This window comes from Uloborus diversus, chromosome 10, assembly GCF_026930045.1.
Source record: "Uloborus diversus isolate 005 chromosome 10, Udiv.v.3.1, whole genome shotgun sequence".
NCBI lineage: Eukaryota > Metazoa > Arthropoda > Arachnida > Araneae > Uloboridae > Uloborus > Uloborus diversus.
Window position 1 is genome coordinate 32,980,946 of NC_072740.1, and position 26,794 is coordinate 33,007,739.

A 26,794-nucleotide genomic window follows, 5' to 3' on the forward strand; every position below is an offset into this window, starting at 1 on the left:
GCTATTTAGAGGGGTTTCATCTGACTTGATATCGTAAGTTAATTTTATTGTTCAGTTGTAGTAAAAGTTGATTTATGTAGCATTTAAGAAGCGTGAAAAGAAACTCTTTAAAAATGAAATGCATATTTGAGAGGCGAATTCGTGAGAATAACTCACCAGAAGAAATATGAGTTTACTAAACAAAACTGCCTACAAAACATATTTTATGTTAAAATTTTCGAAAAAAAAATCATGACTCTCATTTTTGCTTTTAAAACTGTCTTATTCTACTTTGAGAATGGATCATGTGAAAGAGGACTCTAATGCGACTTGTGTGACATTCTAATGATCTTGGAGCGAACCCTGAGATCATTTAGAGTATTTTTATTTTTCAGTGATTCCAATTGTAAAAGGAATAATTTTAAGAAGCAGAAGTACGCTCAGCATTTTTGCACCAATTTTTCATTGTGACTACTTTTTCACAGTAGCGTGTTACCTACACCACAGCCACTTGTTAACTATCCTTTAACCTCTTCGGTAGGGTTTTGTAATAGCTCAAGTCATACAGTTCTGACGGCACTGTATCATAATAAACCTCATACGAGGCAAATAGTTATATAATGTATAGTCAGTTATATTTCGTCTCCCTTCAAGCAATACGAGGCAGATAGTTACCTGGAAAATATTGAACACTACTTGGTGGTTATCAGGAGAAATGCGAAAGAAATTTTGTTTGCCTTGTTCGCAGAGATACAAAATCACAATGCCATTGCAGAGGAAGGGAGTGATAGGGACAGAAACGGCATAGAATCAGAAACTCAGATATCTATTTGGGATTCCAGGGATATTTGGAAAAAAAACAAACTCAGAACCCAAAAAGTTAATGTACACTGTTAAAACTAAATTAGGCTTTTCACGGAATATTTCAGAAGAAAACAATTTTTATTGCCCATACATCGAGAAACGATCGATTTTTTGCCTCCAAAAATATGCGCTTGGTCTTTCTGGGCACTTTATTTACCATGATTTGGTAGGATTAAAAAAAAAAAATGTTGAAAACCGATCTATAGACCTGATGATAGTCTTGGGAAATATCTGTCGTCACTCATTCCACTAGCTTTCATACCGAGGATTTTTCCGCTTTCTACATCTAGGCAAATGTTTGCCTGGGGTATCGTTGTCAATGGCACAGAGAAATACTGAAGTAACCTTACATGAATGATCGTTAGGTTGCCTTAAAGATTTCTTGCTTTTTCAAATCGGAGCAAGGGTGCCCATATAGGGGGGCAAGGGAGGGCTCGAGCCCCCCTTCCCCTTAGTAATTAGAACTTCCTTGGTTTTAGTACTTTTTTCTTTGCAAAAATGTAAAAACATTTCTTCTCCAGTCATTAATGAATAAGTTGTCAAAAATGTCAAATCTTAATGACTCTAATCTGTCCTGAAATCTGCTTCCATGGGAAAAATATCCGGCTAAACCATGGTTAAAATATCTGAGACCCCTCCCTTACAATTTTGCATATGGGCGCCCATGAATCGGAGAAAATGCATATTCTGCCAGAACATTTGACGAGCTTATACTTTTTTCCATCAACAAATAATATTAATAGGTATGTAATATGCCAATTAGTTTGGTAAATCAAAATTAGTTTTTAATTACAGTGTATTATAATTAGCAAATCATTTTCATACTTTGGATTTTATTTTCTTTCCCATCCGACACATTTGATAAATCATAAGTGTAACTTGTTATTTATTCGAATTTATATTTTTTCCATGGTCTTACATTTTTGAGGGTACAACAAGTACGCCAGTAGCCACTGGATCCTACAGTGTTGCAGTTAAAGAGGGGGGGGGGGGAGGTAACACTACTCCCCGTCCCAAGACCTTGGTTTAACATTAATATGGTCATTCCTAACATAGTAGTTTATACACACGTGTAAGGAGTGCTTTGATCAAAATACCACTCCCAGAAGGCAATTCTGACTGCACTAGTGAGTCCTTGAATAGCTTTGTGTCTCTTGATACTCTTGAAAGCTCCCCTGTCTAAAGCTAACAAATTTCACCTCGTAATTTGATATCTCCCGTGCATCATTTTTGCAGTCATCTTCGGTAGAAGCATGGGTTGAGCAGGATTTGAAATAAAACCGCTTTTGGACAGCAGTTTTCGACCTGATTGATCTGATTTCGTTCCAAAGCACTTTACAGCTTGATAAGGTAGACAAAGAAATATTAAACTACGAAAATAAATTTTAACAACTTTTTTAAACTCATGGAATGTGCTGATTTGAATATTAAATGCTTCAATTTATTTTTACCTACCTTTCCTTGCCAAAATTATTGTTTCCAGCAAAGAACGTTCCAGAGGATCAAGTTGCAATTGCCTACATTCCATAATAGCTGAAACAATCCTTCTCGGAAGAACCTGCTAAAATTATAGTAATAATAGAAAATAATAATAAAATGCAAATGATGATAGTGATATTAGGGGGGAGGAAAGAAAGATGCTGATAAGGAAACAAAGGAAGATAACAGGAAAGAAAGATGCTGATTAAATTCTAAATTTTCTTGCACTGATTGTAGTGGTGGTCTTCATAAGAAATTGAGGTGCTTATGAAGTTTTACACGATATGTAATAGAATGTAATGTTTATTTCTCTATATTTTCTATTGAAAAACCACCAAAAAATTACCTTGTCCTCCAGTGTAAACTAGCTTTATATATAAACTAAACACTATCGGTTCCAAATTTAGTCTCCTGCTACCACCATATGGCCAAACTTTGATTTTATGAAAAAAGAAAAAAAGTGTCGCGACCTCAAGTCAAAATTTTGAGGTTCAGATAATATGGGGCACTAGTGTTTTTTTCTTCTAATTTGGTTTTTATATATTTATTAGGTTTTTTACAATGAAAATGAATGTATAACAGTGTTTAAATGAAAAAGAACAAATATTATTTATTCAGAGAAAAGGAGTACAAAATTAAGAATAAATATTAGGATTTTTATTAGCAATAACCGCAAATGTAACTGTCTTGTTGGCCCCCAGTTCATTCAACGTGAGGGAGGCATTAGAACAGATTAACGAATGAAAATCAATACAACAAATCCTACTGAGCCGATTAATTACTACGGACAATTACCATTTACTTGATATCAGAACAAAAATAAATGTTCGGACTTACCCTTTCAAAGTTTTGGAAACACACTAAAAATATAATACAACTTTTCGATATGAACACACCCTCGTAATTGAACTGACCACTCCTCCTGCATATTAGTGCTTTCTACCTACAGATTGAGATAGATACTGATAATTCATTATATCAGCAATTCTCAACCGTTGGTTCAGCGGACTGGCACCGGTCCGTTGAAAAATGTGACCGGTTCTCAGAGGTTGTGCCTTTCCACGTAAAAAAAATGTCCTTACTCGAACAAAAAAAAATATTTTTCAGCAATATTTATTTATTTATGTATAATTATTATAATAATTACTTTTTTTAAACATTTAAATATTTTTTGTAACTTATTTAATAAGTAAAGTACAAGCTTTAAAGTGAAGTTTTATTCATGGTTTTTTTAAATTCATTATTAATTATTACTATTTTGTAAAAAGAAAAAAAAGGGAATGCTCCTCAGCCGTTTGCAAAATGTTTGGCGGGACGGACTCCGAGTCCTAAAGCTTTCTCTCTCTCTCTTTTTATTTTTTGTTGCTTTGTTTTGTTTATTTGCAAAGAAAAAAGGGGGGGGGGGAGAATCTCCCTGTCCGTTAAAAAAAAAAGAAAAAAACATGTTTTTAATGGTTCACAAAGGCAAAGGCAAATTTTTTTTTTCTTTTCTTTCTTTTTTTTTTTGCACCAAAAAAGAAAGAAAAGAAGGAAAAAATCCTCACCGGTCCGTGAATTTCTTTCAAAAGTACTTGCCGGTCCGCGGATCAAAAAACGTTGAGAAACGCTGCAATATATCATTCATCGCAAAGATATTAAGGGTTTCCATAATACCATCAGTAAGATTTCATATTACGCACCATCAGTTTCACTATATTTTTTAAATAGATCAGTCGAAAGATGATTTTCCCATTCAAAAATTTGGCTTTATTTAAGTCAAAGAGCTTGTTTAAGTTACTCTTTTTACTTGATTTCTTTTCTTCCGCAAAGCAAAAAGTTGCCTAATATTTCTGTAAAACTGTAAAACTCTTTGGTTAGAGAATTTTACTCGTTTTACGTGAGCTGTTAGAAAAATACAAGTCTGGCAAAAAAAAAAAAAAAAAAGTGAAGCTTTAGAACACAGCGAGAATTTCACCGTGCCATTTCTATTAGGCATCAAAAATATTTCTAAATTATTTAAGTGACAGATAATTTGATAATGATTTTATAGTTTTATTTGAATAAATGACAATTAAGAAAATACGAATGATTAATAAAAATGACAATTAATTTTAAAATATTTTTTTAACATCTTCAGAATGTATGTAACAAAACTAAACGCCGTAATGAGAATAACAACAACATAGCACTTCAATTTCAATATGAGTAGTGATTACGACTTTAAAAGCATGCGTATTTGATGTCACTTTATAAAATTGTTTATATTTCATCTGATTTATAAGTGTGACACAAAAAAGTAATTTTGTAAAATCCTACTGATGATGCTCGATTCATCATCAGTGCAAAGAAAAAAAAAATTATTTAACTACCCGGAAAAACAATGAAGATTAATTCATATTTCTCTTTTTCTTTAGGTTCCTAATAAAAAACTATGGTGTCGGTTACTCATTAAATACATTAAAGACTATTCGTCATCTTTCCGTGAGAAAGAAACCTTCAGTAATAGGAAAATGAGTGCTCAAGGAAACTGCTCAAAGGCCCAAGCCCTAAACTGCTCAAGGAACTGCTCTATAATGATTCGTCTATGTAGAGACTTATACGAAGATCTCCATCAGGCAGAAGAATTTAAAATTTTTCGTATCTAATATCAATAGTACAGTGACTTCATAAATCCAATCGTAAAATTTACCTCCAACAAGGAAAATTTGTGATGGTGTAAAGGAACTGATTGAAGTACGTAAGATCTAATAATTCGATCTAGAATTTCTAAGACTTGTATAAGGGAAAAGAATGCAAAATTTTGATATCAGGTGTCGTAAAGATTTCATAATTCAGTTTAAAGCGCTTAAAATGGTCGATGAGTTCGAAAGTAAACAAAGAAGTTCCTAAAAAACTTCTTCACTTGCTTTCGACATCTTAAACCAAGATTTATGTTATATCCAGTGCGTTGTCTGTCCGAGTATCAACATCAAAGTAAGTTGTGGGACACCTGGGCGTTCGGGGGACACAGGACGGTAAATTTTTCAAGAGTTTTGCTTTTTAAAAGGAATCTTTAAAAGAGGATATATTAAAAGGAAATTCGGCAAATACAATAGGAAATAACTTAAAAACTCCTAATAAATTTACTTATTCTTGTCTAAAATTATGTTGCATTACATAATTTGTGCCGATAATTTAAATACTAATTTATAAATTTTACTTAAATATATACTACATATAACAGACTTAAGAATGCTGATACTTATAATCGTTTACGTCGGTGTTTTTTCCCGTACTACTTTTGAATTCGCAGCTTTTATCATTTTAATCTGATTTTAACCTTAGAATTCATAAAATTAAGCAAAGGTGTTTTTATATCTTTTGGCGTTTAATTTTCATTACCTTTTTTGCATTATTATTTTAATTTATCTTCTTTTAGTTACTATTTTTCGATTTATTATTATTATTATTATTTTTTTTTTTTTTGTATAATATCAACATTAGCTTGGTTTACGTTATGGAAAAAATGATTGTATTTGGGTGACTGTTGACTGTTCTAAGTGATTTATCAAACGTTCCTCTTACACTCCTGAAATGACTGACCTGTGCTCCCCCCCCTCCCCATCCGTAGTCACGCTACGCCTACGGTAGTACAGTACATAATAACATTTCCTCTAAGATGATAATGTATTAGGTAAGAGTATGTTTTTTATTGTACATGAATGTGACAAATATGACTCGTTCGAAAGTCTGTCTCAAAGTCTCAAACAAGAATGCTACCAGAATGAAGAAACATATAGTGCTAGTAAGTGATTTGATTACATGGCATTGTATTATTTTAGTGCTTTTTATACTAATTTCAAACTCTTGAGAAGAGTAGCGGATTTATTAGTTTGTAAGCTCATCGCAATGCATTTTGGGAATACTTTTTTGTCGATCACGTCAAACATTTATCATATGCATTTTTGGAACCCTTTTTTGTCTATCACGTCAAGCATTTATCATGTGCATTTTTGGAACCCTTTTTTCTATCACGTCAAACATTTATCATGTGCATTTTTGGAACCCTTCTTTTGTCTAACACGTCAAACATTTATCATGTGCATTTTTGGAACCCTTTTTTGTCTTCACGGAACAATGTCAAACATCTATCATGTTATTTTTGTATCTCCTACGGGGCATCTATGGTCATGGGGGCCCCTCGCAAATGCGACATTTGCGATATGGTAACTCCGCCTTGCTTGAAAAACACCACCAAAATTATTTTATTTGTGTATCCACCACATGTTTTTGTGTTTAGTTTTTGTCAGTCTTAAGACGATACCAGCTTGGACCATCACGAAAGTAAGAGTTGTGTGATAGTATTAATAGACCTTCCTTGCAAAGTAATGATTTTTTGTACATCTCACATAAATCCTACCACGATAAGCGTTTTCTAAAGCATCAATAAAATGCATTAAGAACATGTTGTAAGAAGGCAATATCAATCTAATAAGAGGTTTATAAATTGTCTCTATTCCTTATCAAAATATACCTTTCTTAATGCTTAATTTGTAAGGAACTGTGTGTGTGTGTGCTTGATCTTACATCTTTATGGTTCCAGTTCCCACAAATCTCGAAGCCTTCATGAATTCTACTCAAAAGGAATGTAATCCCACACTGATCATTATCAGATACATGAGAAGTTTCAGACGGTATTACTCTTTTGGAGTATAAGCTAGCTTCTTCACTGATTTAATTTTTACACTAAGAATTAGTTTCTGAACTAATGTCAAATTAATCAATGCCAAAATTTTATAAAATATAGTTTGAATAAAATACATTAATTACTTATAAAAAGCAGATTGCCTCTTGCTGAAACTTATAATATATTCCTAAAAAAGATTTTATTTGTGTTTAATATTAATGCAAATGTATAATATTTCTATAATGTATAGGGTGACCATAAGTAAACGATACTATATTAAAGTTGTCTACAGACGAAAGTATTACTCAGAATGAAAAAGTATGTAGTATAAAGTATGATTAAGAGGTGGGAATTTGTTTCAGGAAGTAAAATAAAAAATTCGGCCAAACTTTCACCCCCTGGGGAGCACTTTTTAAAATGAATTGCACATTTTACATGCATTTTCGATAGTTTACTGCAACAAACATATTCTACATAACGGCCATCATCTTCAACTGCCATCATCTGGGATCGCAAGATTGCATTTTCCAGAGTTCACGGCAGTTTGTTTTCCCCAAAATGTTGTGAACATGTCAAGAAAGGCTGACTTTAAGATCAGGTAAAGATCTTGGCTTATGGGTGAAAAAGTTGAAAAATCTATAAATAAGGAGGCAGCCGTAAATGAGTATTAAAAATACCTTTTGCTGCTAAATTTTAAGCTATTAAATGTCACACCCGTACGAATGGATTGATTATGTTTCTCTACCTATGTATCCATAGTTTAATCTAATGTCAATTCTAAGGGTAATTTACTTGTAGTCATCCTCTATGTAATGATATGATATTATTTGAATCTTTTGGAAGTAAATAAATTGTTGTGCATTTCGCAAGATAATTCTTTATTTTGAAATATACCTTGATTTAAAGGTGCTTACGTTTCATGTGTAAGTAATCACATACTTATGTTGATATAATTATTAACTTTTCCGTGATTATTATTGCCGTAACTTTTTACATCAGGCCCAGACCAACATACCCGCAGACCTCACGACGGGGGAGGGATGTGCCACTCATAGATGTAGAATATTTAGATAAACAATTCCGTAGCGACAGCCACTGCCCGCTTTTGAACGCACGAAACTAGAAAGAAACTGGCAAACGCATAGCCTACGAGGATGCAAAGCTGTTTGCATCCGATCAGGTTACGACAAAAATTGTTTGCGCGCATCCCCTAACCGCGTTGATGCACTTTTTGAACGCTTGCCCGTCTACTAGAATTGCTTGGTTGCCCATGGAACCGGTTTCTTGTTGTACATCCAGTTGTTACTACATCTGTGGTTCCTCAAAAAGTACTTCCTCAAAAAAAAAAAAAAAAAAAATCAATGTATATATTTGAATTTTAAACTTTGAAAATGTTTATAATATTATTAGCATCAGCGAATTAATGAAAATACCAGGAGTCACAAAAATGTTTATTTGAAGGAAAAAAAATTAAAATACATTAAAGAAAACAAATCCTCAAAAGTTGAAAAAATTTAACAATGTTATAGTTCGTCATGTAAATGTTACAGTTTTATAAAAACCGCGAGCATTTTTAAAAAAGAAAAGAAAAAAAAAACAATAAAAGAAAAAAAAAAATTACAAAAAAAAACCGCCGTTGCATTAAATATGCAAAATGTTATGTTCCCCGAAATTTCAATTCATATTGAGGAGGGGGAAAAGAAGATCCGAAATATCGTAATTACAACTCACAGTTCCAAAAAATTAGAAGGGAGAAAACTAGAATGAAACTGAATCAAAGGGTTGATGTTATATGAAAAGCTAATGGGATCTGAAAAATAAGATGGTAGCTTTGAAAGCAGAGTTTTAAAACTTGAATTATAAAGTAATTTTACACTTTTTCTACCGATTTTTTGCAGCCCAAAATTTGTAAAACCGGGCTTGTTTTATATGAATGTGTCATAATATATTTCCTCAAAAAGTATTTTATTTGTATTTGATGCCAACTTAACTACTTAAAGGCACAAATTGTTATGCTGTGATTTTATTCCAAGTGCTCTTGTGAAACATCAGTTTTATCGTTATCTGTAAGAGTTTTAGTAAGTTGTTCACTGTCTGTGACTTAAGTCTTTTTCCTTGAAGGGTCAGTATTGCTTTAAAGGTAAGAATTTATAACTTTTCGAGAATTTGTGGAAATAAAAATTTTATTTTGCAATCGTATTTTCCTTATTTCTTGACAAATTTTTATGAATAAAAATGAAAAATTGCGCATGAATGGCAAAGATTGTGAAGGAAGCCGTGGTGGGTATACCATGGCTCTGATACCAAGACGTCTGACTTTGGTCGAATTCATTTCTGCTTGAATAAAAAGATAGAAAAACTCTAATATTTGCTCGAAGACAGCAATCTTTATTTCGAAAGCAAACCGATTACAAGCAAATGAATTGCAAAAAAATAATGCTCTTAATTAACGATGATTCAAAGCCCACATTGATAGCTCAAATGATGGCAGCTCAGTTCATGTTCAAAGTAATACTTTGAACATGAACTATAATTAAAAAATTATGTTGCAATTTAAAAAAAAACATTATTTTTAAAAATGGTGACCCCCTCCATTGATGTTGAATGATTGTTATGAAGACTTAAACAGGACTCAAAAACATTCAAGAGACTTCAAGTTCACTAAAAATCTGCAACTGATTGTAAACAGTAGTAAAAAATGCGTTATTGCTTTGCACTACCGTTGCCAGAATTTTCACCTCGGGAGGAACGGGGGGGGGGGGTATAAAAGTCCTTGCATGTACACAAATAATTAACATAATTGGATTGACAATGTGACTAAAAACCGCAGCTTCTGGGGGGGGGGCGGGATTCTTCTCCCCCTCCTTCCATCCCTTTTGCCTTGGTAAATTTAACCCAACCCTCTATTTTTTAGCCGGAAGCCTTAGAAGAAACTTAAATAATTACGATGCGCGAAAAGGCACTTTCATTAGTTCCCTACATACATAACGAATATTAAAATTGGACACTAGTCGGAAACACAAGTGTATGAAATTAGCAAAAGGTTTGACTTTTAACTTCGGCCTGTTGTTTTTATTTTAATTATTAAGTATCACAACAACCTACCTTAGTATGTGAAAACCAGTATCTTATGTGCTTTAACACAAAAAAAATAAAATGAGCTGCTATAAAACATAGTTCAAATAAATTTGGGCCAAAATGCAAAGTCTAAAAATCTCATTCTTGACAGTGAAAACCGGTTTTCCGATGATCTCTATTAAAAAAAAAAAAAGGTCAAGTGTAGCGAAAAAAGTAAAATGGTTTCAAACATCTTTGATCTTTTGCTTTTAGAAATGTGAGTATAAAGCTAAAACGAAAATTATAAAATAGTTGCGCATAACCAATCACATGAACCTGGATAGATTGACACAATCGTATAATTTTTGACTTACTGAAAGTTAAAATCTTCGTTTTACCTTTCGATGCCCAAAATGCTATTAATTACACATGCAAAAAAAAAAAAAGTTTTTGCTGCAGAAAAAACTCATTTGTGCATGTTATTTACATGCATTGCAGTAAAAGTGGCAATATGAAAATACTAGTGTTAGAACGTAAATTATTTAACAAAGTACATTACATAAATTTACCATATTGAAATTTATACGTTATACTTTCAAAAGTTCTATATACATGTTGTAAAACTGACACTTTTAGTCGAATTTCTAGAAAAATTAGGAAATAAAACTACTAAAAAATACTACCGTAAAAATATTTTAATTTAATAATACCTTTCCTTCTTCTTCAATATGCTTTGCAACAATTAAAATATCCACAGGCCCAATAAGCAGCTTGAAGAAGAAATAATTCGCTCCCACACGTCTTGCAAAATCACAGATTGGTCAGTGGGTGGAAGAGAACAAAAAAGATCGTTGCTTCGAGCTCTCCTAAAGCTCACCAAAAGAATGTGAGCTGCAATTTGCCGAAAAACCATTGATGCTTCTGGAGGTATTGTACAACCTAAAAAATAGAAATGTATAATGTATCAGTTATTGAATTCCAGCATATAAAACTTCTAGTTTTGCCAACAAGCATACTTGGTGATCAAAATAAAAGCCGTAATCATTCTTATTTTATAAGAAAATTTAAATACAGTAGAGTCCTCGAAAGTTCCGAGGTTCCGCTTATTTCACTTGCCCCACATTCCCAAAATCCTCTTAAAAATGTGAAAAATGTTATTGCGTCCATCAAAATATAGTTCCATAAAAGTGATAATAAAGAAAAAGTAATGCAAATGTGTTTCTTACCTATGACGTACTGTGTTTGAAAAGGCATAGGTGTTATTGCTGGTAACCTAGATCCAGGAAAAACTGGTCGAAAAGCACTTACTGGTGCCTCGCCATTCAAACTGCTTTTGAATGCTCTGTTGATCTGATGTGAAATCTTGGGAGTAAGATCTGCATTACTATGACTATTAGAAACATCATGATTGTCTTTTGTCACTTTTTTATTATTTCTGGGTCCTCGCTCCTCTTGTACTGCTGGAAAAAATAAATTCAAAAAAAAAAAAACATCGTTATTTTCGATGTCAATAACACTAATCCGACAACCGGCATCAAAACTTAATAATTATTGTGAATGCGTCCGGTAATTATTAGATACTAATGGTAGTGTTCGGTCAAAACTTCAGGGATGTAAATAATAGAAATTCTATAGAAATACATAATTGAAAAAATAGAATGTCTATATGACCGAAGTGACAAACCCTTCATTCTGCTAAAATAGCACTGTTAAACAAAAGTCGACCTTTTAGTTTTTTTTTTTTATTATTATTAAATGTAAAGCTAATATTTTTGTCAGATACACTCATGGGTGCATAAAAATGATGGAAAAAATGTTTCCTTGGTTCTTATTTTTTTTTTTTTTATTCGAAAGGAGAAAAAGTATTTATGAATCTTTACAATTCCAGTTCTAGAGATTATACACTAAAATTTTTAATTTATACCTGCAGTGTATTGGTATACATTTCACACAGCTGAACACATTTGAAGTATTTAAAATCAGGTACTATTTTGGTACATATTTTCGTTCAGAAAATTCTCCTCTGCTGAACAAAAAGTAGTCGACAATCATTGTTTCCCAAAAGAATCCAAATTACTTTTACTTTTAAAAAAAATTTTTTGTTTGAAGTCAACATACTTCAATGCAAGTAATAGTTATTTTCAAGATCTCTTAAGTTTATATCCCCCAATCGCGGGGGAAATGATTCATTTTGAAAAAAGCCAAATTGGTATACGTTCTTGGATGCGTCAAAATTTCAACTTTGTCACATAATTGCATCACAATTCATTTATTGAGCATTCTAGTGCATAAGCTAGGAAAATGGAAGTTGAGTAACAGTACAAATGTAACCATAAGTACTTTTGGAATAAGAGTTTTTCAAAACACCTATTTCATTTTACTAACCATTTCTGTTCATGTTCACGCGAAAACATTTCTGTAACCGGCAAAATGGACACCAGTTTCTTCTCGCCTTGTCTACAACACAGTTTCCTGTTCCGGCTGTAAAAAACAATAATTATAAATAAATAAATTTGAAATATACATATATATCCTTAGAACTTTGCGGCAGCATCTGCAATCAATATGCGATTTCACGAAAGATTTATTCAAACTCTTTTAAACGCACACAGGAAACATTAATTTTAAATATGATTCCTAAATCATGAGGCCTTAATCAATTTTTTTTTTTTTTAACTATTTTTGCTCCGAACTCTCTCTCTTTCTCACTCACCCCCTCTAAACACCACAACAATAAATTTTCATTTGGGTTTAAATTTAAATAATGTCGCTACTAGCGCAGCCAGAAATTCTTTCTGGGGGGGGGGGGGGGGTGATCAAAAATATTTTCTGAAGATTTTTTTTTTTGGACCAAAAATACCTACTGGAGGGATTTTTTTTAAATCCAAAATACCATCTGGAGGGGCTTTTTTTGATCAAAAATGCCTTCTGAAAGGGGCTTTTTGAACAAAACAGCTATTCAGCTATTTCATATGCATAAACTATTGTATTAGAATTGCATTTATGTTGAAACCAATGCCTTCGGGTGGAGGGGGGGGGGGGTTCGCTCCCCACCCTTCGCTAGGGTCACTGAATCGTTGCTCATCCCTCCTCCTTCTTATGTAATGAATTGAAATTGCATAAAATGGATATCGCGCATGGATCCATGGAAACGGAAAATCACGACAAAGTATGTCGTGAATTAGGTCTTTTAAATATTCTAAAACGACTTTGTACTACATGTTCTAAACTAATTTGCGTCATATCAGTGAAAATATAAGAAAATCATAAGCCCTAGTGATTTCTGGCAACGGTCTTGCATTGAGATTTCTTTTTATGATCCCAGTTGTTACTACGGGTTTATTTACCTCACTAATTTTTACTTGATTTTTTTTTTTTTTTTTACTAAAAAACAAAAACAGAAGCATACTGGGCAAGGAGGGCTTCGTATTTTCAAACTGAAATATCTGTGTTCTTAGCGACTGCGGCGGTCTTGATTTATTTATTTGTGTATTTACTACACTGTCAAATATGAAACGCTCAATTTTGACGATTTGGCAATCCTCGAGCACTATTTCGTTATTTTCAACGATCCTTTCGTCACCAAATCACGTGATATTTGACAAAACCAGAAATCTCAACTTTTTGACGAAATTATTTCGTCCCCGATTTCGTCGTATTGCAGTGCATTCTGGGAGTTTTCGTTTCAGTCTTGTACTTGCTCGTTAAATTATCCTAAAGGATTCATAAAAAAAGGTTAGTATTTATTAAAATTTGCATGTGCAATGTGCTTTTCCTTTTATTTATTGTTACATTTTTGTTTAGTGTTGTGTTTATAGTTATGTTTTGAAACACATTAAAATTGAAAACGAACCGTTCGATTAGGTTTAGAACTCTGTGTGTTTTTTGAACTAACTTTGAGTCACCTCCACGTTAGGCTTAACTAGCGTTGTTTTTTTTATTTGCAAAAGGAAATGTTGGTTTATTGACATTATTTTCCAAAAACGTACTTACTTTATTTCGTTAAAAAATGTCAAACATGACCCACAGAATTTGTACAAATTTAAACTTACAAAAAAAATTCCACCGTAGCTAAACTAACGCAGATGATAAATATAGCGCTTTTATAAAAGGCATAGAACTTTGAAGCTTTTAATTTCAACGTTGAATATATTGCATGGTTATGTGTTTTCATTCTTCTCTATGAATTTTACAAAAATAATTCTGTTAAAACAAAGTATATTTTTTAGTTTAATAGTTCAAATTTTTTTCACCGTGCATTTTTATTTTCTTAAACAAATATGTAACCATTCCCCAATAAGTATTGATATTTTTTCTTCTGCCACTCTACATGTAATGTTTTATTCAATGTTATAATTTATACAGTTGCTCCCAAAAGTGTTCGTACACTTATCATTTTCAATGAAATATTGCTCTACCCATTAGTAAAAATTAATATTTTGGAATGGGTAAACAATATTAAAAAACTACATGAAATATTTTAATAGCAAAATAAAATATGATTTTGAAGAAATTAATAATTCAAAAAGTATCAAGAACTTTATAACACAAAAGTGTTCGTAGAAAATATGTTAAAATAATTGTTTAGCAATCTTTGAATGAAACCGATGAAACTCGAGGAAAAAAAAGCGCTTGATGCAATAAAAAATAAATGCAAATCGCTTATATCAGCTTTTGGATCCGAAATGATACCCTCTTTTTTTTATGCTCGTAGACAGGACTTATAAATGCTTACCCCATGTTGTTTATATAATCTCTTTCCCTACGGCAGATGTTTCTAGCAATAAGAGCTTATGTTCATTATTTGTGGAGCCTTTTTTTTTACTTGCGTAAAACATAAAGTAAAGTAAATATCAATTTAATAGAAATCATTTTTAATTAGAGAAGATATTAATTTCCGTAAAGAACTCTATCTTAGTGCTTGATCTTTCAGCAGAATATTTTCAATATTTTTCAATTTTTCCGCAAATTAAATAAATTAATGAAAATAGAGTTTTAATGTTTAACCTCGATTTAAAAAAAAATACATATATAGTAGCATGTTTTGAAAATAATAATAGATAATAGATAAAAAAGAAACATTTTTTGTTGTTTATTTCCACACTTAATACACTAAATTTATAAGTTTTTCTAAGTCAATTTGTGTTACATGATTTTTGATAATTATGAGTTTTTCTATTATACATAGTTTCTACGGCTAAAATTAATGAGCATTAATTTTATTGCCATATTTCACGTTTCAAGGTATTGTCAACAAAAAAGAGAAATCCGGGTCTACATGAAACCAGACTAAGAAGCATTTTATAGATGAACTACCAATCAATCCAAATGTAAATTACGGTTGTGATTTTTGCTGGATGCAAAGTAAAATATCTGAAATTTTAACCGAACAGCTATACTTTAATTTGAAAAATTGAAAGGATAATCAAAAAGAAAAAAAAAGAAAATCCATCGATATTTGTTAATTAGTTCTCAAGACACAAACAAAGAAAAGCACTATGTTATTGGGTTTCCCCTGTCTTTGACAACTCTTCTCCCTTGGCGTGTTTTTTATTTACTGCGTGAAAATTACATATTTTAGAAATCAAATATGCTTGGGGAAAAGGTAATACTTCCTTGGTAATACTCCCTCCGTCTCAAACTAGTAGAGCGACGTTTGAATATTTTTGTACCAGTGATTGATTAATTCTGACGCTTTTATGATTTTGTTTGAATATTTTTTAAAGATTTCAAGGTACTATACTATCAATTAATCGAGTGTTGGAGCCCTTGGTTTTTAACTCTAATTTGGTAGTGGTTTAAGGAGGTAAGGCTCGGTAAGTAAATGCTGCTTATTGATAACATAACACAATAAAATTTCTGAAAAAAGTAAAAATAAATCGTAATCATCAAATTCAGTACTCACTTAATTTGTTAGTATCTTAATAGAACTAATTTGTGGTGGAGGGAGTACTTCAGAAAACATTCGTCTAGAAAACTACAAATCTGAAAACGAAAGTCGGGAGAAAACGGTGTATTTTGGCTGTCGGCTGAAATAAAAAATAAATTAAAAAAAAAATCACAGATCAACAATTGTCGCACCCTTGATTTTTTTTTTTATAACTCGAAAAAAAAAATGAAAATTTACGACTTGATATGCAAAGGAATTAACTAGTTTAATGGCTAAGTAATGCTGATTGTCGATAAATTGAAGAAACTAATTCCAGAACGCTATTCAAAAATTAATTTCATATACCAACTGAGAGAAATCATTGTGTGTCTGCCTAAATAAAAATTTTGCCCATCCGCTGTAAAAATAACTCACTCTTGCAATCTGCTTGGGAAAATAGCTGTCACCGTCGAAATAATCATATTTTGAAAAATATGAAAATGAAATCAGATGCTCCTTAAAGTCACAAGAGAATCGTAGCTTTTTAACTAAAGGGGAACACTTTTGAAAGGAATTGTGGGAAAATGCTTTATTTCAGAAATAAGCTGCTGCATTTAATCGTAAAACTTGCCTCGAAATAGAAAAAAGATCAATGTGCATGAGAGCATACACCCATGGACTTACACATTTACTTATTATACATATATTTTCTTTTTAAAACTCTTTAGGATGGATTCAACACCATGGAGATAATCAGAACCAAGACAGACGAAGATTTTTTCCATAATTATAACAATATTCAGAGTGTTCGTATATTATACATTGATTTCATGTTACATATGTTTGGAAATAATAATAAAAACTTAGAGGTAAAAAGCAAAGGTATATTTTATAATTATTTAACAAGCATTACACTAAAATAATTTTAACAAAAGATTTATTTCACATCTGCATTTTTTAAAGATTCATATTTTCAAATACCTTTTGTAATTTTGGCAGAGAATTGTTTTCAAAGTATGAAGTATGAAATGCATGCAATAATAAAGTTCCTGTATTAAACATAAATTTGGCCAAATAATCATTCTACATACAAGCAAAATTAATAAAACAAATAATTGATTGGAAAAAGAAAAAGGTAAGCTTTTTCTTTTAAGATAATCTAATTTTACTTTCTGTATCTAATTTTAGAACAAAGATATGCTAACTTAAAGCTGTCCATTTTATTGTACTTTTTCTTTGAAATTTGTGGTATAAGTTGGATAAAAATCTTTTTTTTTTCTAGAATTTTTTCATGCAATGCAATGAAGAAGAAAATCCCCAGCAAATTTCTCCCGAGCATATATCGATGTAACTGTGCATAAAAGTGGCACATGATTTATTTTTCAGAACCCAATGTCTGCTGAGGAAGTAGCACTTTTATATTCCCAGTAGGACAGGGCGATGTAGGAATTTCTACATCGTGATGCATCGCCATCCTTACATCGCGATGTAGCGATGCATCGCGATGTAGTCCAAACAGTTTGAAATATTCTTCCCGCTTTAGGGGCACCCCCCCCTCTCATTAGGGGAGTTTTCCGTACAAAAATCCAGGCTTTTGTCAGATCTTTTTCTAATTTGGCATATAGGGTCCTTTAATCACAATGTAGTAACCCATATGAATACTACCCCATGGGAAACTATCCTATGTGGATTTCCAGCATCAAAGACATCTGGGCCGAATCTGGAAAAGATTCGACGAAAACTGGATTTTTATAAGGAAAACTCCCGTGGGATTTGGCACACATAGCGGGACGAAAACTACAATATGGGAATTCCCAAGCATCCAATGACAAATGTACCAAATTTTTAACAGATCAGACGAAAACTGGGTTCTTATAAGATCCCCCCCCCCTACCCCCGACACACACATGGTTTCCCACTCCATAGCGGGACGAAAACGGGAATTCCCGAGCGTCAAAGGACATCTGTGACAATTTTGGAAAAGTCCTGATAAAACTGGTTTTTTATAAGAAAACCCCCCATTTTGTGGTTGTCTCCCATAGCGGCGCGAAAACTACTTTATGAGAACTCCTGAGCATCAATAAACGAACCTCTATGCCAAATTTTGGAAAGATCCGACAAAAAATGAATTTTTTTCAAGGAAAACCCCCATCGGGGCTTGCCCCCCCCCCCCATAGAGTGACGAAAGCTAACCTTCGTGAATTCCTGAGCATCAAAGAACCTCTATGGTAAATTTAGAAAAGATCGGACAAAACTTTTTTTTATATAAGGAGAACCCCCGATGCGGGATTGCTCCCCCCCCCCCCCATCATGGAGGGTTAAAAACTACCATGTGTGAATTTCCGAGCATCAGAGGACCTCTGTTCCAAATTTGGAAAAGATATGATAAAAACTGTTTTTTCATAAGAACCCCCCCCCCCGTATGGGGGTTGCCCCCCTAGTGGAACGAAAACCACCCTATGAGAATTCCTGAGCATCAAATAACGAAACTGTGCCAAATTCGGAAAGATCCAACAAAAACTGGATTTTTTGTAGGAAAACTACCATAGGGGTTGCCCCTCCCCCCAAAGAGGGACGAAAACTACCCTGCGTGAATCCCCAGGCATCAAAGAACCTCTGGGCCAAATTTTGGAAAAATCCGAAAAAAACTAGATTTTTTTCAAGGACCCCCCCCCCCCCCCCCCCTCCTTATAAAGTGATGAAAACTACCGTGCGTGATTCTTGAGCATCTAAAAACCTCTGTGGCAAATTTAAAAAAGATCCGACAAAAACTTTTTTTTAATACAAAGAACCCTCAATGCGGGATTGTCTTTCCTCCCCCCCCCCCCACATAGAGAGACATAAACGACCTTGTGTGAATTCCCGAGCCTCCAATAACGAACCTCTGTGCCAAATTTGGAAAATATCCGACAAAAAAAGAAAACTCCATTATGGGGGTTTAATTAGATACCATGGGGAGTTTAATCTGCAATGATTTGTTTTACCTTTTTTAAGAAGTTGTTTGCTTGCATTTTTACATAAATAAAAATTTGCTTGACATATTTTATGTGCCTCTTTTTTCAACAATTACTTGTATTTTTTTTTGATGGGGGGGGGGGGACTACAGGCCCGTTATTTCAATTTTTTCCCAAATATGGCAAAGAGTCTGTACTCAATAACATTTTTACAGAAAACCAAGCAAAACGACGGCCAGTTAAGTGTAAAAACATGAATGTTCAAAAATCAAGACGGGAGGGGGGGGGCGTCAATTGACCCCCTGACCCCATAAATGACGGGCCTGTGAAAGTGACTATACGCATTAAAATGGGAAACTACGGTGGTAAGCTTCTGAAGTTACAATTTGATCACACGCACACGAATCTTATAAAATACAGTCGAACCTCGTTATAACGAACTTAAAGGGACCATTAAAATCGATTAAAAACGTGGTTCGCTTTTTCCGAAAACTAATAAACAATAAGACAAGGATTGCAAAAAAGTTCATTTCAGCAGTTATTTATTTTAAGCGTGTTCGAATTAACGAGGTTCGACTGTATTCTGAAAAATAAAAAAAAACTAATGTGCTCCAAAATAAAAAAAAAGGAAATAAATTTTCTCAAAAATTTATGAAATTAACGTCCTTATATATGACGAAATTAATTTGACGAAACTAATGCTCTCAAAACTACGAAAATGATTGTTAATTTGACGAAACTAGAATGAAGAAATATTTTGTTACATTTGACGAAATTCGCATCCTCAAACCGCTAACAAAAGCAGTTTCTTCAATTTGACGAAATGTTCGCTCGGAGCATATCCCTGGAAGTGGTTTCGTCAAAAACGAAGAAAATTTCGTCAAATTTGAAAGTCCATTTTTGAGAGTGTAGCTGCATACGCACGCTGTGCTCGTACTATAAAGTTACAACAGAGCTCTTATGAGTATAAATTTCCCTTCCCACTCCAAAATAGAAAAAAAAAAAATTATGCTTCGTAAAAAAAAAGGGTCAGGCATAATTTTACCCATAAGCTCTAAGCCTAGTCCGAAAAATCCTGTTATAATGACTTCAACTGCCCGTCAGAACTCCCTCTTTCAAAGACAAAAGCATCTAATTTACGTACACTTAAAATCATTCAAAAACGCCGTAGATAAGAATTTAAAGTTAAATAATAAAAAAAAACCTCGCAACTATCCAATCTGAAAGAAATTTGCCATTAAAAAGAAAAATAGATAAAAAAAATTCACTTCGTCTAAAAGTATTAATAAATAGTATAAATAAATAAATAAATAATTGAACATGAAGAGTGTGTGTGTTGTCTTAAAAACACACGATATAAGCGAAACTTTTGTATTACAGGGAAGCTGAAAATTGTAAATTTTAATGATGAAAATAAATTTAAAACAACGAGAACACTAAACAATACTCGAAATGCGTTGGTTATACTCACGTGTTTCAACAAATGCTCTGTATATAACCAACCAGCCTGCTGTACGCAGTGATCGCTATGTTGCCGGAACGCAATACACGCAACCACGGACAGCGAGAAAGAAAGAAAGCGAAAAGAGAGTATGTCTCACTTTTCTCCAACCCGAAGCCAAGCGAGACACTGCTTCCCCTCTACCCGACGCAGTGTTTACCCTCCACACTTTTCGCCACACTAAAAGCTTGCTGATCAGAATTTCAATGCCATCGTGTAAGAAGTTTTACTTCAATAAAAGAGGAAAAAATTTGGGGTAAAACTTCCCTTCACAATAATGACAAGTTGATGGAAATACATTTACGAAACAGACAAGTTGCTATGCATGCAACATGCTTTAAGGTTTCAACGTATAAAACTATTTATAAAAACTTACCAATGCAACTATAAACAATTCCTCGTCTAATGCTTCTCTTGAAGAAGCAGCTACATCCATCGCAACAGAACACGCCATAATGTTTACCATACGATTTATCCCCACACACCAGGCAGGACACTGGAACCGGGAGAGTTCTTCCTATTAGGAAAAATAAAAAATATATATTTACTTCTATTTATAAAAAGCAGTTGCTTAATAAATATACTTCTAATCAGGGGCGTGCACAAAAATTTTAAGGCTTGACACAAATGACTTTAATGGGCCCCACTCCATATTGTTTACCCTACGTCCTTGCATATATTTCATATTCATTTTAAAAATCTCGGTCCCACTTGAGGCTCGGATCCGAGCCAACAGGTGTCCCTTCTCTCCCCCCCCCCCCCCCGTGCAATCCCTGATTCTAAAGCTGATTTATAAACGTTTTTGATCATTCGGAAAGAGGGTCAACACAACTTTAGAAAGGTATTCAAGATAGTTTTTCACTGTGAGAGTTTTGTCAGTATCGTTTTCGCTGAACTTTATAGAACAAAAACAACTGTAAAGTGCCAAGAAAGTTGCTATCCAAGTTGAGCATAGCAAGTTCGGATTTTGTACTTGACAAGAAAATTGGTTAATTTGATACTTATATTTATGAGAAACGAAACATCTTCCAACATTATATAGAAAATAAACGATGTAATGAAACTATATCTGCTGCAATTCAATTTACATCTTCAAATCAGTTTTTTTATTTTAATGATTGTTACAGACATTGTACCGTGATCCTCAGCGAGTATTACATCACAAAAAACAAAAGTCTGAACGAAATTTACTTCACAAAGAGAAAGGAATTACACTTAAGGTGAGGACGGGAATTGAACCCGCAACCTCTTGTACTGCATGAAAATAGCTGCCGGAGCTAGCACTTCTGACCGCTCGAAAGAGGAGGCCCGTCATATAACATTAAATGCATAAATCAAATCCGTTAGACCTTGCATTAATATACTTGACCTTGTTTCTCTCACTCCTAAATTTTATAATCCCCATTAGTTAGAAGATACGGTTAAGAGCTTCCCCGGAGTTGTAAACTCAACCAGGATGCACAAACTCAACCAACTGCGCACGTGTAGCTATTAGCTCTTGAACTAGTTCTAAATTCTCATTAACTGTTCGATCCGGTGATGGTGCTGCCATCTATCGGTATATAAAATAATGGAGGCAAGGCACTTAGTATGCAGTCCTCGACATAAATACAGTTGTAGTCAGTTGTGACTCTGAATAGGAATAGGAACTGCGCACGTGCAGTTAGTCAACAAACACAGCCACAGCAAAGAAGGATGAAGTTCGTGAACTTCAGCATTTTGTTGGCGATTCAAATTTTGGAAAGTGTGCATTAAAAACCAAGACTTATTTCGCCTGAAATTCAGCATAGGCTGTTATTGAAGGAAAATTATCGTGTATTATATGATTTAGTGCGAGTTGGAATCCCTTGGTTATTGGAGATGTGTTTGATACAAGCAAAACTACACCGAGCTTCACGACTAATTTATCCCGTGAATCACACTGGCTTTGCGAGATTTTTATTCAATTACCAAAGACTACGCAGCTGTTTCTAAAGGTACGCAATCTAGTTTACTTTTTGGTATCTATTACGAATTTGTTCTTGCTTTAAAAATGTCCGATGCCAAGTTATAATACGTTTCACGAACCCATTCAAAAGTATTAAAATGATTATTTTAACACAATACTACATGATCGGATTCCGAATACGTCGATAAATTACTATTACCAATTTACTGGCCATTTATCTTTCAACAGTTCAGCGTCAATTTGCAAGATTTTACAATGAAGTCGCTGTACAAAAAGAAGATATTAAATTTTACAACAGAAGTTTGCATCATGTGGTTAGTGGTGGAAAGAATTTCACGACTTCGGAAACCGAAGGTTTATTTTTCAAATGTCAAGAATAAAAAATCCTTTTGCAAACATTGTAATTATTAATTTAGTTAAGTACGAGGGCAAATCAAAAAGTCTTTGCGCCTATTTTTTTAGCCAAAATATGGCTGGGAATACAAAACGAATATGTACATTCCCAGCAGTGACAGTTACTGTTTTCCGCAGCATCAACCCTAATTATACAAAAGTGTTCACACTTACTGTTTTTTAAGCATGCAGTAAATTAGCGATCGCAAAACAAACCCTTCAAGAAACTTTAAGCGTACATCAGCATGTTTTTATCAAAAAAGAAAAAAGAAAAAATGTAATAGGTATATAAATATCCTTAAAGAATGGGGGGGGGGGGGGTTAGGGGGAGTTTTTAAAAGCAAAATGTTATTTTTGTCGTGATATTGTGAACTTCGTGTAACATGTGAGAAGAAGTGGTAACTGTAGCAAGATAATGCTGCAGGGCGCTTCACAAAGGCAGAAAAGTTCAGCCGAAAGTTCAACAGGTTGCTTAAAAATTAACATTTACAGGTGCAGGGTACTTCAAGTTGACACGGTATTGAAATGACGCTCCTCTCTGAGAGTATTTTTTAATGTCTCCAAATGTCTTGGTATCTGACAAGTGTAAAAATCACCAATTTTGATGAAAATGGCGACTTTTGTTTTATTTCTCATTATAAATAATTGAGATCTCTGCTTTCTAAAAATATCTTACTTTGTTTCAATTCACATTATTTTGGAAGTTACAGCAGCTTTTTCGTCAAATGGAATCAACAAGAACGAACCGGAAGTTAGCTATCGATACCAGAAGTGTATGTTTAAAAAATAAATTTCAATGAAATTATAGTTGAAAAATATAAGCTAAGGCAAGCCCTGATTGAAGCTGATTAATGATATATGTATGTTTTGAACATATGTTTTGTTCTAAGAACTAAGAAAACAGAATATTTATATATTTTTTAAGGATTTTGGGTTTGAGTAATAAATGAATTTGCATTTTGTAATGTTTTGACCCTTAATTCAGAGAGAAATAGAAGTTGTTGAAATATAATAGACCAAAACTCAGACAATAACCTTCTAAAAAACAGTATATAATAGTTTTTTCATATTATGCAATAGAACTTTTTTATATATAGAGGGTCACGTAATGTAAAAAAAAAAAAACGCTTTATTTAAGCACAAAATTGCCCATTTCTTAAAAAAAAATTTTAAAGCTTTTTTTGCCAGTTTTATTGGTTTTCACCTAGAACCAAACAAAAAAAAAAGAGCTTTGAAGTATATTTTCTTCAATATTTATATATATAAAAAAAATGTCGTGACTGGCCGGATACCTTAAGTCGAAATTTACAATCGCAAATATGGAGCCTTCTGCCTTTCCCTATTAGCGTTAAAACACTATTAGCGTTACAGCAGTAAGCAGTGTTTATTTTAAAAGGCAGCAGGGCGTTTTAGAAAGGCAGAAGGGTATAACATCAAGCTCCGCCCGGCAAATAAGCAAAGAGTCATTGAACTGTGACTGTGTAGAAAATCGGGGGGAAGTTATAGTTTTGAGAAAAAGGATAATTGAAATTGGGCATGGAAGTTAGTACGGGTCTCAATGTTACAAGTAATTCAATTTTACATAGACAAAAAATGGAAGCAAAATTAAAATTACTATAATTAACTACGGATGTTAACTGTTAACGGAGGATGCTTTAAAAAGAGTTGAATCTTCTTCCTTATCGGTAAGATGATCCCCAGCAATTAGCTAAAAGGCGTACCGTTATGCTTTGTAGTTAAGCAACAGGAATAGAGAATCAAAAACGGTCAGTTAAGCAATAGTATCATGTAATATATTTTTTCAAAGAGCTCCCTCCCCCCCCCCCCCCACCCCGAAAGAAAAAGGAAAAATTTTTTTTTTGCAAAGGAGTTATTTTTTTTCGAACGGGCACAAGTGGCGGGTTGCTCGACGTGCCTGGGGGGGGGAGGGGGATAGCAAAATTGGTACATATTAGATGATGTCCGCAGTGGCTTGGACTTAGGGAATCTCTAGTCTATTTCAATCTGTAACGGAGTTGTTATAGAAACTAGGGGCGCGGCTAAAAGAGCAGTTAAGAGTCAACCCTCCCTCCCCCATATGTCCATAGATTTTTAACCATATTTCATACTGAGGAATTGAAAATTAACGGTAAGTTTTAAAAACCAAATGTAGACGTTCATGTACGAAAGCAAAAACTAAGTTGATCATGGTTATTTGTTTATTTTTTTTACTTATTGTTCCAGAAATAGCAAATGAATGTGATCAAAATTAAATAAATAAATTAACAAAAGGAAAATTAAAAATAAATAAATAATCGAAATTGGTTTAGTGTTTTTTTTTTTTTTTTTTTTGTGACAGATAAAAAATATTTTATAAAATATTGTTTGCAACTCAGTATTTTAGTTTAAAAAAAAAAAAGAAAGTATGGTCTTTTTGATTGTTTATAAAAAAAGAGAGAACTTTAAAATGCTTGAAATTAAGTGCAATGCGAAGAAAATAATCAAATTTTGAAAGTCTCTGTTGGGCTCCTTTATTGCAATATCTGTAAAAGGATTGATTACTAATGTCATTTGATATTTATACTTAAAAAAATCTGTTTAGAACCGAAACTATTTTCCTATTTAATATGGATCAAACGTTTTAACATTTGTTTTAATTAAATGAGAGCAATTTTTCAATATAAAATATTTGATGTATTTTGAATTAATATATAATTTTAAAAACTAGAAATCAACTTTTAAACTTTTATTCACAAATACAAATAATTATAAGTAAAAAAAATGAGAGAAATTTCAGATGCTGTGAATATAAACTATAATTATAATTGAAGAAAAAAAAAGGCTTATAACATTTTTTAGCATATTGGATTTTTAACTGTAACTTTAACATATTTATCTAGAAGTGATCTGTGGTATTTAGTGGAGAACAGTGAAACTCCGATTTTATGTTTCTCAAGGGACTGGATTAAAAAAATCGTAAAAAAACGGAAAATACATAGAAAGCAAAAAAAAAAAAAAAAAAAAAAAACCAAAAAAAATGAAAGTAGTAAAGATGACTCTTTCAAAAGGTATAATAGCTATATTTTAAGAAAGGAAAATTATTATACATACCCATTTTAGATATTTTAACACATTTTGTTGCGAATCCGGCTGTTAAGCTTGAAAATAGTCCGTAATAGTGGATCGTTTTTTAGTCATTGCGTTCAAAGTAAATGCAAGCAGCTTCCATGATTGAAATATTTTGCAAGTTTTTTTCCTGGTCTTAAGAAAATAGTCTTAAGCTCTTCAATTGCAATATTGAAAGGAAGGACGATCTGTGCTTCTGGTTCTTTTTGTTCATCTTCATTGGCGGGTGATAAGTCCATAAGGTCACCTACGGATGGAGCTGTAGTATTTCTGTTTTCATTGATTAACTTTCAATCACGTGGGTTATTTTTTAAAAAGCACAAACTAAGCAGATTGCTTTTTTTTTCTTTGTTCCCGAGGAAAAAGTAAAATGCGGCAAATTCATAAACAAAAAACTTACAAATTAACATTATTAGTTTTCAGAAGAAGTGGGACCTGATGGAAAAAAAGTGGAATACGGTAAAAACGTAGATAATTGGGACGTAAAATTGAGGTTTGACTGTATATATAAAGCTGGGAAATATATATATATATATATATCAACTTTTGCCCAAAAAAACTAAACAATTGTATTGAAAAACATTAATGAGGAACATTTAAGACATTTTGCATTTGAACTATGTTTTGTGAAAAAACCGTATACAACTGTTTTCGTCGAAATTCACTATAAAGCTATGTGTTTCCGGATTTTATGCAAAAATACATAAAGATAAAATTTCTAAATTTATTTTTTCGCACAATTAAAAGCAAATATTTGTAATCCACTTACCCATCTTCTAAAAACCAACTTTGTTGTGGGATTTAGAAACAATTTATAAGCGACACCAGTTAGGAGATGTCACCCACCGCTATGAAAGGCGTGTTTCCCCTAAGACCCGCCCCTTTTCCCCCGTCATTCGAGCTTTAGGGAAGAATGGCACCTCATTCGCTGAGGCTGCTCGTTAAGAGGTGGAGAATCGAACGGAGATCGAACTGAGATTTTATACAAAAGTAACTCCTT

At 33.0% G+C, this 26,794-nt stretch overlaps 1 protein-coding gene across 1 annotated transcript; it reads right to left on the reverse strand.

Annotated features, from left to right (window-relative positions):
- Positions 1 to 493: 493 nt before the first annotated feature.
- On the reverse strand, positions 494 to 26,567 carry LOC129231708 (nuclear receptor subfamily 2 group E member 1-like). The gene is given in 8 exon segments (XM_054866070.1): positions 494 to 558; positions 2,299 to 2,401; positions 10,784 to 10,816; positions 10,818 to 10,963; positions 11,410 to 11,484; positions 12,410 to 12,505; positions 20,725 to 20,844; positions 26,564 to 26,567. Coding segments are annotated over 8 exon segments (642 nt in total).
- Positions 26,568 to 26,794: the final 227 nt, after the last annotated feature.